At 40.5% G+C, this 18,447-nt stretch overlaps 1 protein-coding gene across 1 annotated transcript in view; it reads right to left on the bottom strand.

Annotated features, from left to right (window-relative positions):
* Nucleotides 1-18,447, bottom strand: part of cand2 (cullin-associated and neddylation-dissociated 2 (putative)) — a 71,851-nt gene that overhangs the window by 20,979 nt on the left and 32,425 nt on the right. Inside the window, exons 10-17 of the mRNA XM_034165932.1 lie at nt 17,389-17,530; nt 17,144-17,262; nt 16,061-16,216; nt 14,291-14,512; nt 13,209-13,415; nt 12,768-12,955; nt 10,224-10,383; nt 10,002-10,142 (exon numbers count right to left, since the gene is read on the bottom strand). Of these exons, the coding sequence (XP_034021823.1) occupies nt 10,002-10,142; nt 10,224-10,383; nt 12,768-12,955; nt 13,209-13,415; nt 14,291-14,512; nt 16,061-16,216; nt 17,144-17,262; nt 17,389-17,530 (1,335 nt within the window). The remainder of the gene's footprint in view (nt 1-10,001; nt 10,143-10,223; nt 10,384-12,767; nt 12,956-13,208; nt 13,416-14,290; nt 14,513-16,060; nt 16,217-17,143; nt 17,263-17,388; nt 17,531-18,447) is intronic.

Raw genomic sequence — 18,447 nt, forward strand, 5'->3', positions numbered from 1 at the left:
AATTACTACAGGCAGATTCATGGCTGTGCGATGGGGTCTCCGGTATCCCCCATTGTGGCCAATCTGTACATGGAGCGAGTGGAGAAGACAGCCTTGACCTCTTTCACGGGCATCTCTTCCAGTCACTGGTTCAGATATGTTGATGACACATGGGTTAAAATCAAGCAACAGGAAGTTGAGGACTTTACAGAACACATCAACTCGGTGGACGCCAATATCAATTTCACACGTGAGGATGCCAGAAACAACCATTTAGCCTTCTTGGACTGTGATGTTACGATTGCAGAGTACAGGCAGCTCCAGACAGAGGTTTACAGAAAACCAACTCACACTGACCAATATCTGCTCTTTGGCTCAAACCACCCCCTTGAACACAAGTTCGGGGTGATCAGGACGCTTCAACACAGAGCCCTACAGGTGCCCACAACTGCAGAGGGAAGGGCTAAAGAACAACAACTTGTCCGGAAAGCCCTCACAGTATGTGGGTACCCACGTTGGTCCCTGGACAAAGTGCAGAAGTCCCAGAGAACAAAGAGACCAGATAGACAGGAGACGGAGACAAGAAGAAGAGGAGTGTCTCTCCCTTATTTAGTAGGAGTAGGGGAAAAACTACAGAGGATCTTCAGACAGCACAAAATCCCAGTTTACTTTAAACCGGTTAACACCTTGAGACAGAAATTAGTTCACCCTAAGGACAGGATCCCTAGTTACAAACAGAGCAATGTAGTGTATTCTATCAGATGTCAGGAAAACTGTAACGAACACTACATAGGTGAGACTAAGCAACCTTTACACAAAAGGCTATACCAGCACCGCAGAGAGGGCGCCAGTGGACCTCAGTCTGCAGTTCATCTCCACCTTAAAGACACTAACCACACATTTGAGGACAAGGAAGTTAAAATATTAGCCAGAGAGAAGAAATGGTTTGAGAGAGGGGTCAAGGAGGCATTCTTTGTGAAACGTTTGAAACCCAGCCTTAACCGGGGAGGGGGTCTGAGACACGCTTTATCTCCTGTTTACAATGGGGTACTCAGGTCAAAGCAGTTTCAGTCTTTTGTTCATGGTAATGAGTCATTCACGTCATCAGCAGAGTTGTCAAGGGAGCCATCAGGAGAGGGACAGCTGCCCTGTCATTAGGAGGGTGCTAACTAGAGCACAATAGGTGCTAATTAGAGCTATTGTTTAGTCACCAGCCTATAGCAGTCTGCCTCTCGGTAGGAGGGATCTGGTTAGGTTTAAAACTCCAGCTTTTGTGACTTCTTGATTATTCTTCTCTACAAGAGTCAAGACAGAAGTCAGACCACCAGAGCAAGAATTTTAGCTGAGGAAGCTTCTGCGATTTGAAGTGAAACGTCCTCGCGTCAAGCAACCCAGTCCAGTCGAAGATTCAAGCTTTTCTACTATGGAAACCACCTGGACAACTGAAAGCCTACAGAGAAACTCGTAAAAACTCCACAACTTCCCACTGAAAAGTCGTGTAGGAAGTCAGAAACTATTGCACTGTAAAATGCATAACTAAATCAAACTCAGTGCTGCACAAGTTATTTTCTACTGACTCGAAATGTGTTCATTGGTGAATGTTTGTAATTATGACAGTAAATGATGAAACGCATATACGTATTAAATATATTACATATAACTTCAGTTTAAATTTGAAGGCTTTGTTTAAACACTTTATTTTCCAGTTGTTGAAGTTTTACTGTATTTTAAAAGGTGACAAAGCAAAAATGTTTCAAAGCAGTGTGCAAACTCAGACAACCGTGGGCGGTTTTTGCATTCCTGAAACTGACTGCCTTTTCTGGAAGGGCCCTGAACACACCTGGGATTGCCATGAGGTTATAAACATGGTGGCTCAGTTGCTGAGCAATCTTGAGATTTCTTTTATCTTAAATGGTTGGGTTTAGGATAACAGTTAGGGTTTAACTTTTCTGAAAAGTTGAGAAATTTGAACAATACTTCCTCTTCCGGACAACAGCTCTGTGCACTTCAGGAAGTGCTGTACAGTGCCAGACTTCTGATATGGTTCAGGTTCAATTCTGGTATATTTGCGATTCGAATACTAATCGGAACAGCAATAAGGGAAAGAATGGGTGTTTTTGAACTTTTTTTTTCAATCTTTTTATTGATTTTATTATTTTCAACATTAACAGAAATAAACAACAGTATCATCATATAATAACTTGTTCAAGTATTACTCTTTACATTCATAACTGTATACCCGAAAAAAAATAAAAATAAAAATAAAATAAAACAAAAACACCCCCCCTACAAAAAAAAAAGTCATGTACGTATAAAGAACACTATACCTGCACTAGGTTAACATATCCAAAAAAAACAAACAAAAAAAAAAAACAGGAGGACGCTGGTCACACTTGTTAAAATGATCCATAAAGGGTTGCCATGTTGAGTAGAACAGCTTGACATTGTCTCTCAGTGAATATCTGATTTTTTTCCAATTGTAAATGGTGCATAACATCTCTCAATAGGGCTGGATGGGTCAGAGGAGCTTTGCTTTTCCAATTCAACAATATAAGACGTCTCGCCAACAACGTCACAAAACTCAAAACATGCATTTCTTTTTTACTTAAATCCTTACAGGTAGATACACCAAACAATGCCATTATTGGATCTGGGGGGAGTTTCTTCTTAAAAATTTCAGACAGTGTTTTAAATATTTTAACCCAATAAGTGCCGATATTAATGCATGTCCAGAACATATGTGACAATGAAGCGGGAGCCTGGCCACAACGATCACAAGTGGGATTTACTCCTGAAAACATTTTAGACATCTTCAATTTGGACAGGTGTAATCTGTGCAATATTTTAAATTGTATTAGTCCATGTCTGCAGCAGATTGAGGAGGAATGAACCCGTTCCTGCGCTGTAGTCCACTGGTCCTCAGTCATGTTAACACCTAGTTCACTGCACCAGGCATCTTTCAGGTGATCCAATGTGGCTATACAGTCTAATTGTGAAAGTTTGTTGTAAATCCTGGAAATAGCCCCTTTCCTTAGTGGGTTTGTCAGGAACAAATCATCTGAAGCAGTACTCTGCGGTGCATTGGGAAAGGATGGAAATATTTCTCTGCCAAAGTCACGTACTTGTAAGTACTTGAAAAAATCTTTGCTGTCTATATTAAACTTTTTCTGGAGTTGTTGAAATGTGGGAAAGACATTATCAATAAATATATCTTTAAGTGTATGCACGCCTTTGAATTTCCATTGTTGAAATGACAACCCTGAAAACAAAATATGGGCTTGATTATGGACCAACGGCGTTAAAATTGAACATTGATCCCAGTGAAAATGCCTTCTAATTTGAGACCAAATCTTAAGAGAATTAAATACCACAGGGTTTTTGCATTTATATTTACCAAGTTCAAGGTTTGAATAAACTAAAGACCTCAGTCCATTAGGAGAAAAAATTTGACTTTCCATCCATTCCCAAACAGGTCTATGAGCTCCACCCCAGAATGACATGCAACGTATGTTACAAGACCAATAATAGAGCCGAAAACAGGGCAGTCCCATTCCTCCCATAGGTTTAGGTCTTTGTAAGAATGTTTTTTTTAATTCTGGGTGTCTTTTTGTTCCAGATAAACTGAGAAATTAGAGAGTCAACTTTCTTGAAAAATACTTTTGTTAATAAAATGGGAATGCATTGAAACAGAAATAAAAATTTGGGTAAAGTGAACATCCTGACTATATTTATTCTTCCGGCAAGTGAGATAGGTAACTTAGACCACTTTGTAAAGTTTTCTTCTGTTTGTTGAAATAAATTAGTAAAGTTATGTTTGAAGAGGCCAGAAAACTCTTGAGTCACATTTATTCCCAGATATCTAAACCTATTCGAAATGGTCAAAGGAAACGAGGCAAAAATGCTTTCGTTTTGTTTCGCTATGGAGTTAATTGGAAAAAGTATGCTCTTTGATAAGTTAACTTTATATCCTGAAACTTTTCCGAAGTCCATTAACATATTCCTAATTTTCGTCAATGATTTTGTAGGATATGTGATATATAGTAGCAGATCGTCTGCGTAAATCGATACTTTATGCTCCGTACCACCTCTTAATATGTCTTTATAGTCCTTTGCAGAGCGTAATGAAATGGCTAAAGGTTCTACAGCAAGAGTGAATAACAGAGGGGACAAAGGACATCCTTGTCTCGTGGAGCGATGGAGAGAAAAGGGACTAGAGTTTATCGTGTTTGTCTGTACTGTGGCCCGAGGCATAGCATAAAGCAGCCTGACGAGAGATATATAATTAGAGCTGAGTCCAAACCTCGACAGGGTCGAGAAGAGATAATCCCACTCGAAGGCCCTCTCAGCATCCAGCGAAAGTAAAATTTCAGATTGATCATTTGTATCGTACGTGTAAATAATATTAAATAACCTCCTAATATTAAAAAACAATTGCCTGTCTTTCACAAATCCTGTTTGGTCCTGGGATACAATTGTTGATAGAACTGACTCTAATCTCCCTGCTAGTATCTTCGCTAGTATTTTATTATCTACATTTAATAGGCTAATGGGTCTGTATGAGCCTGATTCGAGAGGACCAGGCCTTTGGATCAGAGAAATAGTAGCCTCATACATAGTTGAAGGCAAACAGCCTTTACTTTGTGCCTCGTTGTATACATCCAAAAGAAGTGGTGAAATCTGTTCCCCGAAGGCTTTATAAAATTCTGAGCTATACCCGTCTGGATCAGGACTTTTTGAACATTGCATATTTTGAATAGCCCATTTTATTTCCTCTAATGTTATTTTTTGTTCCAATTGCATTCTATATTCGGAAGATATAGATGGGATTTGAAGACCTTCAAAAAATTTCTCAATTAATATTGGATCATTTTTAGATTCTGAAGAATAACGTTTTGTATAATATTCAAGAAATGTTTTATTAATCTGCTTTGGGTCATTAGTTGTCTGCCCTGTACTCATTTTTATTTCTGTTATTAACCGCGAGGCTGCAACTTCTTTAATCTGCCGTGATAACAGTCTACCTGTCTTTTCTCCATGCTCATAATACTTGTGTCTAAGCTGCGTCAGCAATTTAGTTGTGTCATTCGTGTACAGTAAGTTAAGCTCTGTTTGCAATGAAACCTTTTTTTTTGTAAAGTTCCGTAGAAGGTGAAACTGAGTATTTCCTATCTATCTCTAACAGTTCTTCAGCAATTTTTGATTACCTTTCCCTTCGTTGTTTATTCCTTTGGCTGCTTAATGAGATAATCTGGCCTCTCAAATATGCCTTTAGTGTTTCCCATAATATGGATCGTGTGACCTCTGGTGTATCGTTTATTGAAATAAATATTTCAATCTGATTCTTTATTTCCTCAATTAACTGGTTATCTGACAGCATGCTATTATTAAATCGCCATTTTCGTGCAGTTGATCCATATCCAATTGCTAACTGAAGAAATACTGGACTATGATCAGACAATACTATTGGCTTGTAATCACAACTTTGAATCTGTGTCAGATACTTGTAGTCTAGCAAGAAGAAATCAATTCTGGAATACGAGCGATGAGCAGGAGAAAAATAAGAAAACTGCTTTATCTTTGGAGACAAAACCCTAAATGGATCAACTAGCTTATATGAATTAATAAATGCATGCATAGCTTCTGCAGATTTAGACATAATCACTGATCTCTGAGATGATCTGTCAAGATCGGGATCTAAGACAAGATTAAAATCTCCGCCAATTATTAATTGATGGGAATCCATATTAGGCAAAGCCGATATAAATGATCTGATAAAACTTTCATTGTCTACATTAGGAGCATAAATGTTCACAAGTGTAACTGGATTGTTATAAAGCTGTCCTGAAACCATAATGTACCGACCTCGGGAATCAGATGTTACTTTTGATGTTTTAAAGGGGACGCCTTTTCTGATAACAATGGCTGTGCCTCTGCTTTTTGCAGTAAAGTCTGAATGAAATATCTGCTCTATCCATCTAACCCACAACCTCTGATGATCTTGATTTCTCAAGTGGGTTTCTTGTAGAAATCCTATGTCCATTCCCAACTTTTTAAGATGTGCTATAATATTGCCCCGTTTAACAGCTCCATTAAGACCTTTACAATTCCATGAAACCAGATTTATCAGATTATAAGATTGAACATTTTTATCAATGTCACTAACCATACTCTTCTTGTTGATAAAGATTCGCAACCCAATCATTCATGATTTCAACAGGTCCCCAAAAATAATTACTCATTACCATAGTGCAGGTAGAAACATGAACAAAAACAAAAAACTCCACTGAACTTGTCCCTGTTCTCTCTCTGTTCCTCCCTAAACAAAAAATCCCTATGGAACCTGGGCAGAGGAACACAACACAAAACCAAACCCCCCAAAAAACAAAATAGTCTAGTTTGGATTCAGAGAGATATATGAACATCTGACTTACCACTAAGTCCCTACACAATTATATCAAGTATATCCAGACCCCTTATTCAGTATAGACTGGCAAACTCACAACTAACTTTTAACTGAGGACCCAAAGTTGTCCCCTATTATCCCTAGTATGCGCCTATATACATATAACCTCACACACACAAAATAATAATAATGATAATAACGATAAGTACAGCCTATATGACAGTTTAGTAACATTAGAATCTTCACATATAAATACACAGGTAATCAATTACCAACTCAAAAAAAAAAAAAAAAAAAATTATCAAACCTTTTACTCAATACAAGTAGTAAACGTTTTTTCTCCTTTCCTTTTTTCTTTTTTTTCCCTTTTCTTTCTTCTTCCTTTCCCTTCCTTCCTCCCTCCCTTTTTTCCTTTTTTACATAATAACTTAGACTAATTTACCTGGTTAATGGTTTATCAGTTCAGGCTGTGAGTTTGACCTTCCAGTAATGTCTAATGTAATCTGTTATATCCGCGCAGTTTAGTTCAATCCGTCCCCTCGCGCATTTAACACTCCGTCCTCAGATGCGGCCGCTCCCCCCGTTGCGCCCTCCGACGTCCTCAGCTTGATGTTTTGAATAAACTTCTCCGCTGCCTCAGGGTTGGTAAATGTGTGTCTGGAGCCATTCACTGTTACCACAAGTTTGGCTGGAAAATACAAGCTGTACGTAACTCCAGCGTTGCGGAGCTTCGACTTCACCTGATTAAATGCTGCTCGCTGCCGTCCGACTTCGGGACACATGTCAGGGAAAATATAAACGGGAGAGCCCCCATAATGTAAGCTGCTCCTGCTCCTGGACAGTCTTAGAATTTTTTCTTTATCCTTGTAGTAGTGCAGACGGACAATGATGGCCCTCGGACGCTCCCCACTCCGTGGTTTGGGAATCAGGCTTCAGTGAGCTCGGTTAATAACAATGGGGGAATCGAAGTTGTCCTCCCCAAGGACCTCCGCCAAAAATTTGGCAACAAAGTCAGTGGGGTTGCCAGCCTCGGCGCCCTCCGCAATTCCAATAATGCGGATGTTCTGTCTGCGACTTCTGTTTTCTAAGTCCAAACATTTTTCCTTTAACTTCTTATGGTCCGTCACCAGTAGTGTGTATGATTTCTCCAATGCTGTCAGTCTATCAGACGTATCACACAGGGACTTCTCCATTTCCTTCTGTGTATTAGCTGCCTCCTCCTGTAGTGTAAACAGCCTCTCAACTTTGCCCATTAGTTCGTCTTGGGTAGCTTTGATATCCGCTTTAGCGTCTTCCCGCAGAGAGGAGATGTCCCTGTGAATGTCTCGATGCATACTATCGATCTTGGATTTAACACCGTCCAATCCTATCCTTGTACTCTTTTAATCCCGCACGGAGTTACGCGCGTAATATTCCCACGGAGATGGGGGCATCCTCTCCGGTCTCCGCACTAGCGTTAGCCTTAGCTGCTTCATTTCACTCGTCGGTTGGGGGATCAATATCTATGGTCTTTTGCGTGTATTTTTTTCCTTTATTGACTTCCATTTTGGCTTAGGTACTGGTTTTATGTTAGTTATCGAAGATACTTGGGTCTGGAAATGCGAAATAATTAAACAATATACGGAGCTGGACGCTTACACTACTTCACTCCATGACGCCGGAAGCAGAAGTCCGTGTTTTTGAACTTTTAAGTGTAATTAAGTGATTGAAGTCTTTCTCAAATAGTAAATGAAATAAATAAAATGCAATGAAAGCTGGAAATCTGTGGCTAAAAAAAGAGCTGAAATCCAGACTTTAAAAAAAACAAAAAAAAACAAAACTGTAAAACTTAGTAAAAAAAAAAAAAAAAAAGAGTAAACTCATTTGCAGACATGTACAGTATATCTACAAACAAATCCCTTCATACAGTTGTATGCAAAAGTTTGGACACCACTGATAATTTTCAAGATTTTCCTTTATAAATCATTGGCTGTCTGGATCAGAAATTTCAGTTAAATATATCATATAGCAGACAAACACAGTGATATTTGAGAAGTGAAATGAAGTTTATAGGATTTACAGAAAGTGTGCAATAATTATTTAAACAAAATCAGGCAGGTGCATAAATCTGGGCACCCTTGTCATTTTATTGATTTGAATACATTTAGCATGAATTATAGGAACACAAAATTGGTTTGGTTAACTCACTGACCTTTGACCTCCTTACACAGGTGAATCCAATCATGAGAAAGGGTATTTAAGGTGGCCATTTGCAAATGTTTCCCCTCTGTTTAAGGTGGCCATTTGCAAATGTTTCCCCTCTTTGCATCTCTTCTAATGAGTGGCAACATGGCTGGCTCTAAACAACTCTAAAATGGCCTGAAAACAAAGATTGTTCAACATCATGGTTTAGGAGAAGGATACAAAAAGCTATCTCAGAGATTTCAGCTGTCAGTTTCCACTGTGAGGAACATAGTGAGGAAATGGAAGACCGCAGGCAAAGTACTAGTTAAGGCCCGAATGACAGGCCAAGAAAAATCTCAGATAAGCTGAAGCAAAGGATGGTGAGAACAGTCATAGTCAACCCACAGACCTGCTCCAAAGACCTACAACATGATCTTGCTGCAGATAGTGTCTCTGTGCATAGTTCAACTATGCAGCGCACTTTGCACAAGGAGATGCTGTAATGCAGAGGAAGCCTTTTCTGTGTACACGCCACAAACAGTCGCTTGAGGTATGCTAAAGCACATCTGGACAAGTCAGCTTAATTTTGGAAGAAGGTGCTGTGGACTGATGAAACTAAAATTGAGTTATTTGGACATAATAAGGGGCGGTATGCATGGCTGAAAAAGAACACAGAAAGAAAAACGCTTGCTACCGACAGCAAAATTTGGAGGTGGTTCCATGCTGAGTGGCTGTGTAGCCAGTGCAGGTACTGGGAATCTTGTTGAAGTTGAGGGTCACATGGATTCCAGTCAACATCAGCAGATTCTTGAGAACAATGTTCATGAATCAGTGACAAAGTTGAAGTTGCACCTGGGCTGGATCTTTAAACAAGACAACGACCCTAAACACTGCTCAAAATCTACTAAGGCATTCATGCAGAGGAACAAGTACAACATTCTGGAATGGACATCTCAGTCCCCAGACCTGAATATTTATGAAAATCTGTGGTGTGATTTTTATGCTCAGAAACCAACAAACCTGAGATGTTTTGTAAAGAAGAATGGTCCGAAATACCTTCAACCAGAATCCAGACTCTCATTGGAAGCATTTAGAGGCTGTTATTTCTGCAAAAGGAGGATCTACTAAATATTCTTTCTTTTCTTTTACTGTTTATTTGATGAGGACAATGCACATTAATGAACACTTTGTACATTTTCATGACATATTGTAAATATGCAAGATTTAGTTAAAAGCTACTTTCCATCTCTAGTCCTCAGTCCACACTTTCTGTAAATCCTATAAACTTCATTTCACTTCTCAAATATCACTGTTTGTCTGCTATATGATATATTTAACTGAAATTGATCCAAACAACCAATGATTTATAAAGGAAAATCATGAAAATTATCAGGGGCGCCCAAACTTTTACATACAACTGTATTTGCACAACCTGTAACTCAGGTTGAGGTTTTACCTCTTCACTGCTGGAGGAGAAGGCCTCCATGATGACTTCCTGCACCTCTTTACTCCCTCCCAGGTTGCCGCTCCTCCCTACCTCCCCCAAGCACAACAGAGCCAGGACGCGAGCAGACTCGGGAGAACCAGGAGTCTTCACCTGCAAAGAAAACAACAAGAAAACAAAGATGCATCAGAAATGAGACCCTGTGAGGTGCACTCGGAGAGCACCAACACAAACCTTGTGGATAAGCCCAGACACGGTGCTGGGAGCGTCTTTGGAGCAAGCGGAGGACAGAGCAGCCACACAGCGTGCCACGGAGTGGAAGGACTGTCTGTGAATGACAGCGCTGTCTCCAGACGAGCTGTAAAACGGCTCTGTGAGAGACTTCACCAGCTGACTGCAGACAAGAAAAAACGGATAAGTCAGCATTTCACATAAACTGACAAACATGTTCTACAATATCATCCAAAATAAACTGGAAACATTTAATAACTCATAAATGGGGGGGGGGGGGGGGGGGACAATATTTACTGAGAGAGAAAAGGAAAGGTGACAATATTTTATCTCCACCAGAGATGCGGTGATTAAAGCCCCGGTCACACGGCACTAACAAAGGGCCAAAATGAAACAGGAAATCTGGATTTACATTGACATCATTTAGCCGTCGTCCAGCTTTGTTCCTGTAGCTGGCGCTTCATCAGAATTTTCAAACTGTTGAAAAATGTGAACGAATCCCGCCGACAACTTCAATTTGTCCGTATTCCATTTTGCTTTCTGTCTTGACGGTTCCTCATTGACTCAGACAGACTTAGACAACTTTATTGATCCCTAAAAGGGCAATTCATTACACATCCAATTACCTCATACAAATGTACAGTAATTAATCCACAATTATTACTAGTTGAACGTAATAATGGCCCACATCAGAATTAAAACAACCGCGCATATACATTTGATTGTTTATGTACACTAAACTTTGAAACAGTCCGTCATCCAAATTGAGGAAATGTGAGTGTGGGGTGCTGCAGCAACATGCGCAGCCAGCTTGGGGGGAACGGGGAGTTGCCGCAGCTAAAACTGCACTGCGCCCCGAAGGGGGAACGGAGTGGCGTGAGCGGGGGATGGGATGGAGTGGGGGATAGGGACAGGAACACAAAGGAAAGGAAGGGGGTGGGAGCATGCGTATCAGTCAATGTCCATGTGTGAGTGGCAGATGAGTTAAGTTTATGTCAGTTTCTGTCCGTGTGTGCTGGAGTTGAAGAAGATAAGAAAGAAGGCAGCCGAATGGTTCACCAAGGCCATAGAAATTCTTCTGGAGGAAAACAATGGGGTGTTTTGTCCTTCAGAGGCTGATAAGCCTGCCACATTTATGGTTGAGCAGTGAAAACACCTTTGCAGCTCACATGAACAACCAGATCCAATTTATGAGTATTCCCTGGTCTCCGACATCTTCCTTTGCAAGGCATGCACTTGCTCCGAGATGTTATCCAATCTGCGTCTGAGTTCAAGGGTTAACTCAGTCTGAGAATGTATCGCCTTGCCCAACTCATTTATCATGACGGACAGGTGAGGGGTCGTGGTTCTGGTGGCAGCCATCTTGCCAATTCTGATTTCCTTATTGAAAAAAATGGTGTCAATGGCGTTCAGAGACCAGCTGAGCAATTCCATGGTTAATCCAATATAGTGTGAAGAATTCACAGTCTGGTGAAGTAGGGACTTTGAAGCTTTAAGCAGAGATAGAGGAGAGAGGAGGAGATACGACTGCCCTCGCTGGAGTCCCAAGCAGAAGTGAAATAGTTTCCGTAGTTCTCGTACCGTCAGCGTTCCGTCTGATTGTCGTCCAACTTCGCCCAACCTCCCAAGTCCGACGTCTTGCACGAACACTGACGATATCTGAACGGATCAACGAAAGATCCGACAAGCTGAATGTGACTCATCCATGTGTGGGACGAAAAGCAACGTTTTCATACAGAAACAATAGCGACAAGAACATTTTATCAACTACTTTAACTATTTGGGCATGTTGCAGTCTTCTCTACACATGCACACACATGTTGACAAACCTATTGTCAAGACAACTAGCTCTCGCAGCTGCAAAGCGTCAAGGTCGCCATTCGCTTTGTTTTTCTTTTGTTAGTTTTGGTTTTGTTTTGTTCTTATATGCGCTCTTCACTCAGGCTTTTTGGTGATGGGAGAAGTGCCGGTTCATTCATCCACCTTTTCTTGACGATTTGTGTCTCTGGGACTTTTTTCCTTTGTTCAGCGATCGCCTTGTGCCGTGTGACCAGGCCTTTACATTAACTACTGATTAACATCACTTTGAGCAGATGGAATCAGTTAATCATTGATATCACCCGGTGGAGTGTGTGGCTGCAAAGAAAACCTGCACCTCTTGGCCCTTTCTGGAATCAGTTTGAGACCGCTGATCTAATTCTTATATTATTTCTATACATCCAACACTTGGGCATTGGTTTCGACTTGTGTCAAGCTATGCTGAGTTGTATACAGAGTTCCCTCCCAGGTTATACATAAGTTGTTCCAACTTACTACTCAGGAAAACTCCACACCAATATTGTCCAGATATGAGAGCAACTTCAGCCCCAGTTGGGGAAATTGGCTGAGGTACGCCAGGTTGTAGCTTGGCTGGAATGAGTGCTAAAGTAAGCCAGGAGTCAGAGTTACTTCACCCATTTAACAGTTTTTTTCAATAAATTATAATTTCCAACTATTCCTTTTCCAACAGGTAGTGAACACATCAGACGAACACTTCATCATCTTCACCTGTAGTTCATGTTACTGGCTTTGGACGTGACTAATGCCTGTAAGAACTCCAGTATGGCTGTCAGCGCTCCGCCTTGAAGTAGAGGAGAATGTACGAGAGTGAAGATGCGCGGCAGCACAGACGAGCTGATCTTAGCTAAGGAGGAAGGGCAGGCCTTCGCCAGGCAGGTCATCAAGGTGATGGAAACCTAAAACAGAGACAAAGTACACCGTTTATTTTATTATCATACGGACATAAAATGTGTTTTGGAAAACTGGCACTCCAGTCTGAATGTAACCATAGCAACATGGAAACTTATTACCTTCCTCAAAGTCATTTCAAATTATTCTGGACAAGGCCGATGACACACCAAAGCTCCAGATGAATAAGAGAAGCCTCAATATCATTTTAAGCATATTAATACAATAAATCTAAGGCTTGAGGTGGTGGAAAGATGTTACCTGTGACACATGCATGTCGCTCTCATCCACCAGAGCGGGTAACTCGCTTAGCACCGGCTCCAGAGTCACCGGTTTAAGGCTAGCAGAGTGATGGCTGACCAGTGCAGTCAGACACGCCAGAGAGCTGAGTTTCAGAGCCCGCTGGTTCTTCCGTAGGAACGAGCCCAGCACGGCCAAAGTTTCAGACAGGATGGATGACAGATTGATCTGAAGGAGGGAGAGAGCACAGAGGAGAAGCATCAGGTCATTTTCAGCAACATCTAGCAATGAGGTTTCAGACTGCAATCAACCCTCACCCTTTCCTTTCCCAGTGTCCATCCATGCTCATGCTCACACTCAAGAGTGAACATTCTGGCTTTGTGTAATCAGAGATGAAATAAGGCATAATGGAGATGACAAGGATGACAGGCTGAGCTGGAAGACAAACTCTATGGGAGCAGATTGGACAGACTCTAAATGTTTATGGAGAATGTTGTGCTTTTATCACTGTAGAGGTTGTACGCTTGTTATCAGCTATGTACTGTTGTCACAGGACAACCAAAGCACAGTGCTTTTGTTTTTAAATGAAAGCACCAGGATGACGTGCACCTCAGTGCTACACCACTGCTTTTTTGCCATGGGGGAGGGGGGGGATGCTATTTGGATAATGACCCCAAAACTAAACAAAGGTTCCACACGTTTTTTTTAAAGACTCCATCACTATGGCTCATTTTTGTCTGAGGTTACAAATTGTTCACAGGTTAAATATTAAAAAGAGATTGACAAATGTAAAATGAATAACTCCATAAAGCACCTTTTGTAATGTCAATGACAAAACAAGTAGAAGAGATGTTGCTGACAGGCTTCAAAAAGACTAAAATGTTTGATGTAAGAATTTTAGAAGATTTCCAATGTAATAAAAAATATGATTTACTGCCCTCCTTCAGAAGCTTCCCAAAAAGTACAATGTGAAAATTATACAAATGCACATTTCTGCATATGGATTTCAGTTTGACACTTAAAAAAATAATAAATTCAACTGCAGCAACAATTTTGAAAGTCTCAATCTGATTACAATTAAAATTTGTGAAAATGGTCCAAACCTTTAACGGAGAAGCAGCGACGAGGGTGATGGTTTTCACTGCAGTCAGTCTCGTAATCTCATTCTTTAACCTCTCCAGGAAGATGACCAACACGCCCTGCAGCTCTGCCCCCAGGAGGTCACCAAGGTGGGACACCATGTGACCCATACAGGTGATAGCCCTCTCCTTCACTTCCTGGTCGATGTCAGTTGCTTTCAACCTCTTCAGTGTCACAGAAAACACCTTAAAGAAAAATTATCTTTTTACTCACTGCAGACCAAATATTGCTGAATTTAAAGTGTAGGTGACACGATATGTAATTTTTTTTTTTTTTTTTTGAGTATTTATGACAAAAATTAAACAACAGTTTGAAATTTATCCTTCCCTAGATTTTGAACTGGAACTTCCTGGTGAGTCCCGACATTGGAGAAGAAGGAGGAAGTGACATCAGCGCCAGAACCATTATCATAATAGTCCCATTAATTTATGCTACTGACAGCCCCGTTTCCACTGAGTGGTTCAGGTCAGTGATGCATGTTTTTTTATATGTGTCAGAACGGTTAATTGTTGCCGGCAGAATCCTTTTGATGGCAGGTGGAACACTTATATTGACGAGCGCGCAGCCACGGTGTCTGCGGCTTCTCCAATCCACATGGAGATCAAACTGAGTATTTTCACATAATTTTATTGTTTTGTGGATCATGGGATAATTTTGTCGCATGCAGACTGAAACGTTATGAGCAGATGAGGGACTGTGAGTCTTTCAACTTGCAGTGCAATGCGCCCGCGGTGGAACAACACAGCAGAGACTCAATCCATCATGGATTTTCTTCAGCCAGGACAATGAATTAAATTATTTTTAGACATTTTCATCAGATTGAAGATGATCTCACTAAAACAGACAGGTAAGACTATATTATTTACTCCTTGTGTGAATGGTTTTAATATTTAATCATGTGTCATGCTACTAACGTACAGTACACTAACTGTATTCAAGAAGGAAACAAGATTTATTTAAAAAAAAAAGATATTTTCAGTCCCTCATGACATTTTTCGGATTTTAAATGTATGTACCTGTTTCTCAGAAAAAAAAATCATGAATAAAAATCCACTTTCTCATCACTGTTTTTCTGATGTCACAGATAGTAAAACTTTTTTTTTTAATCAGTTGATTACACCAAAGAGCGGGCAAAAAAAAGTTTATCATCTCCACCTGCATGCTGAAATTGCCTGCATTATTTATTTATTTTATAATCACCATTCTTTGTTCTGAACTCTGCCAATATCATCACTGTTGTCAGACTGAGGGTTTTCCTCCAAGGTTTCTTCTCCCTCACTGTGGTCTAAATAAGGCTCAAAACCATACGGCTATGTCCTCCACAGCTTCTTCAGAAACACCTTCAGACTGGACTTAAAAAAAAAAAAAAAAAAAAGCTCCTCACTCGAAAAATAAATCATCTGAAAGCAGCTCGACCACCACCGTGTTTACAACTGATTGGGCTTGAATCAGCAGGTGCCATTCTGGTGATGATGTAGCAACAACATGGACGTGCCTGGGGGCTGAAATAGAGCGCAGGCTTCAGACAGCTGCTGTTTAACCTTCAACTGTGCACTTATCGACTTTTATTGTTCAGGACTTTTTGAAATATCAACATTTCATCATTTTTAGTGATTATTTGTGCACATTTTTTGGTGTCACCTACACTTTAATGTTCTATTGTTAGTTAATGTTAATGAAAATACTCAAATATAAATGAGAACAAAGCAAATCTGTGCAAAATCCATATGTACCTCTCTAACAAAAGACTTTGGGTCAAATTGTCCCACGGTGGTGGTGTGTTCCAGCGGTCTCATGACCCTGACCAGCTGCTGGATGACCAGCAGAGCCTCTGAGGTGATTTTATAGAAAGTGTCTTCCACACATGCGACCACTGGGGGGAGCAGCACCTGCAGGAGTGACAAAACCTTTCAAGACCTCAACTCATTCTATCCATTTTGTATCATTAAGGTACTTCCGCAGTAACGGAATTATAATCAGAGCTCATTTGAATGGTAAGTCAAAATATGGCTAGAATTTGCTGTCATTGTTATTCCATTACCATAGATTCACCCATTAACTCACATGCAAAGTTAGCCTTGGTAGGCATCAGACTTAGACTTTGGAGATGAAATAAATACACACAAACAAGCTCCTTTCAAGTTACATATAACTCCAAATCCCTGGAAGAACTGCCTGCTTCAGCTAAATTCATGCAAAATCCTTTCTGCGGGGTTGTGATGAGTTATGTGTTGTTTGAGTTCTACAACATAGTCACTGTTAAAAATCAGAAAATGTAAACTTGTGAGTGAGAACACCCTCTCTCTCTCTCTCTCTCTCTCTCTCTCTCACATACACCATTAACTGTATATCTCACTTGATTGACCCTTTTATCTTTCTTTCACAGCTAAATTTAAATAAAATCCTTTTCTACTGGGTTGTGTGGGGGGGGATAATCATGTATGTTGTAATTGTACAACATACATGCTGTTCAACAATCATACATGAATATGACAGTGTTCAATAAATGTTTTATGGTCTTAATCTTTAAGAATTTATTTGACTCCATTACATGTTCTTTTGATTTTGGATTCCAAAGTGATCAAATCATAAAATTTTAGCCGATGCTCTGCTGAAAAATCCAGTTTTAAACAAAAGAAAACAGCTCAAATAGAAAAATATTCAAAAATAATTTAGATGACAGCGGGTTTATAAATTTGTCTACAAACAGCTAAACTGAAAAAAAAAAAATACAGTTTAAACTGACAACGATTTCTAGAACATGCTTTTTGTACTTCAATAGTTGAAGAAAAGCATCAACAGGTGGTGTATAGAACCTGCATGTGCGGCTGAAAGGCTTGAGGAGGGTGAGAGCGGAGGAGCACGTGGAAGAAGGAGAGAGCGTCGATCCTCATGGTGGATGAGGTCGACTTGTCAGTCAGCGAGAAGACAATACCTGGATGCAGGAGGGAGGAAAGAACCAGAAACAAGGAAAGGAAAGGAAAATAAAAAGGACAGAAATGAAGAGCCAAAGGAACAATGTGAGCTGTGTGACATCACCTGCAGCTTTCAAAGCACGTACCAGGTATCAGAGCAGGTAGATGTTGCTCGAGGGCTCCAGGAACCGTGTGGGCCAGTTCAGTCAGGAGACTGAAGCAGCCCTGTCGAGATTTAACGCTCTTTTCTTTCAGCTGTCTGTGCAGAGCCTTCACAATCACAGCCACCTGCAGAGAACGAACTCGCATCATCATCTGCTCTGACATCACGGTCCAAACATGTGGCAAAGTGAAAAGGCTTTTAAACAACATCCTCTGATGATATTCTCCAAAAGAGCAGCTGGCAACAGTGAGCATCAACCCAGTGAAAACAGTTTGCAGCAGAGACAAAATGCAAGAGGAAGCAGGAGGTCAAGTGTCCTAACATAAGATCAATGTAAATCTTCTGCACACTGTGAGGAAGTGGAAACTTCCAGACGTGGACCCAGAGCACAATGGAATTATGCGACGTCGCAAGCCTTCTGGAAGTGCTGTTCAAATTTCCAGACTTTTTGTGCATTTCAGAGAAATTTAGCCAAACTGATCTGAACCAAAAACTGAAGAGAAAGTCAGCTGACTAGACAGCTGAGATGTTCCAATCGCAGAAACATACTGTACCGTGTCCATCTGAAAGTAGAAGAATAACATTTTCCCATACTGCATACTCCCCCACCCCCCGTCTGGTCGGTCCCCTGCCTTCACTATGCATGTGTCATGTCGGAGCGTCAGCAGCGTTTAACCAATTATCGCCTCGTTTCTGCTTAAAAAATGACTTTAGAATGATTTAAGAGGTTTTACTTTGTCATCTGATGGTTTGTAGCACTTAGTTAGTGCTTTTTGTGTTGCATTAGCTAACGCTTCAATTAGTGATGAGTTTAATGAGTTTGCTGTTCTACGTAAATAATGTTGCTAATCAACATAGATATACACACACACATATATAGTATGCCTTAAGGTCCTTGCAGAATGCACCTTAATGATTTTCCAGTCTGACCTTGCACCAAGCAGGGGAGCTTCTGGTCTGGAGCCCACCACTTTAACCACACCTTCTCAAAAAACAGAAACAGCAAGCTCCATCGATTGATGTTTTTCCTCAACCATTAAGA

This window comes from Thalassophryne amazonica, chromosome 3, assembly GCF_902500255.1.
Source record: "Thalassophryne amazonica chromosome 3, fThaAma1.1, whole genome shotgun sequence".
In the NCBI taxonomy this organism is placed as follows: Eukaryota; Metazoa; Chordata; class Actinopteri; order Batrachoidiformes; family Batrachoididae; genus Thalassophryne; species Thalassophryne amazonica.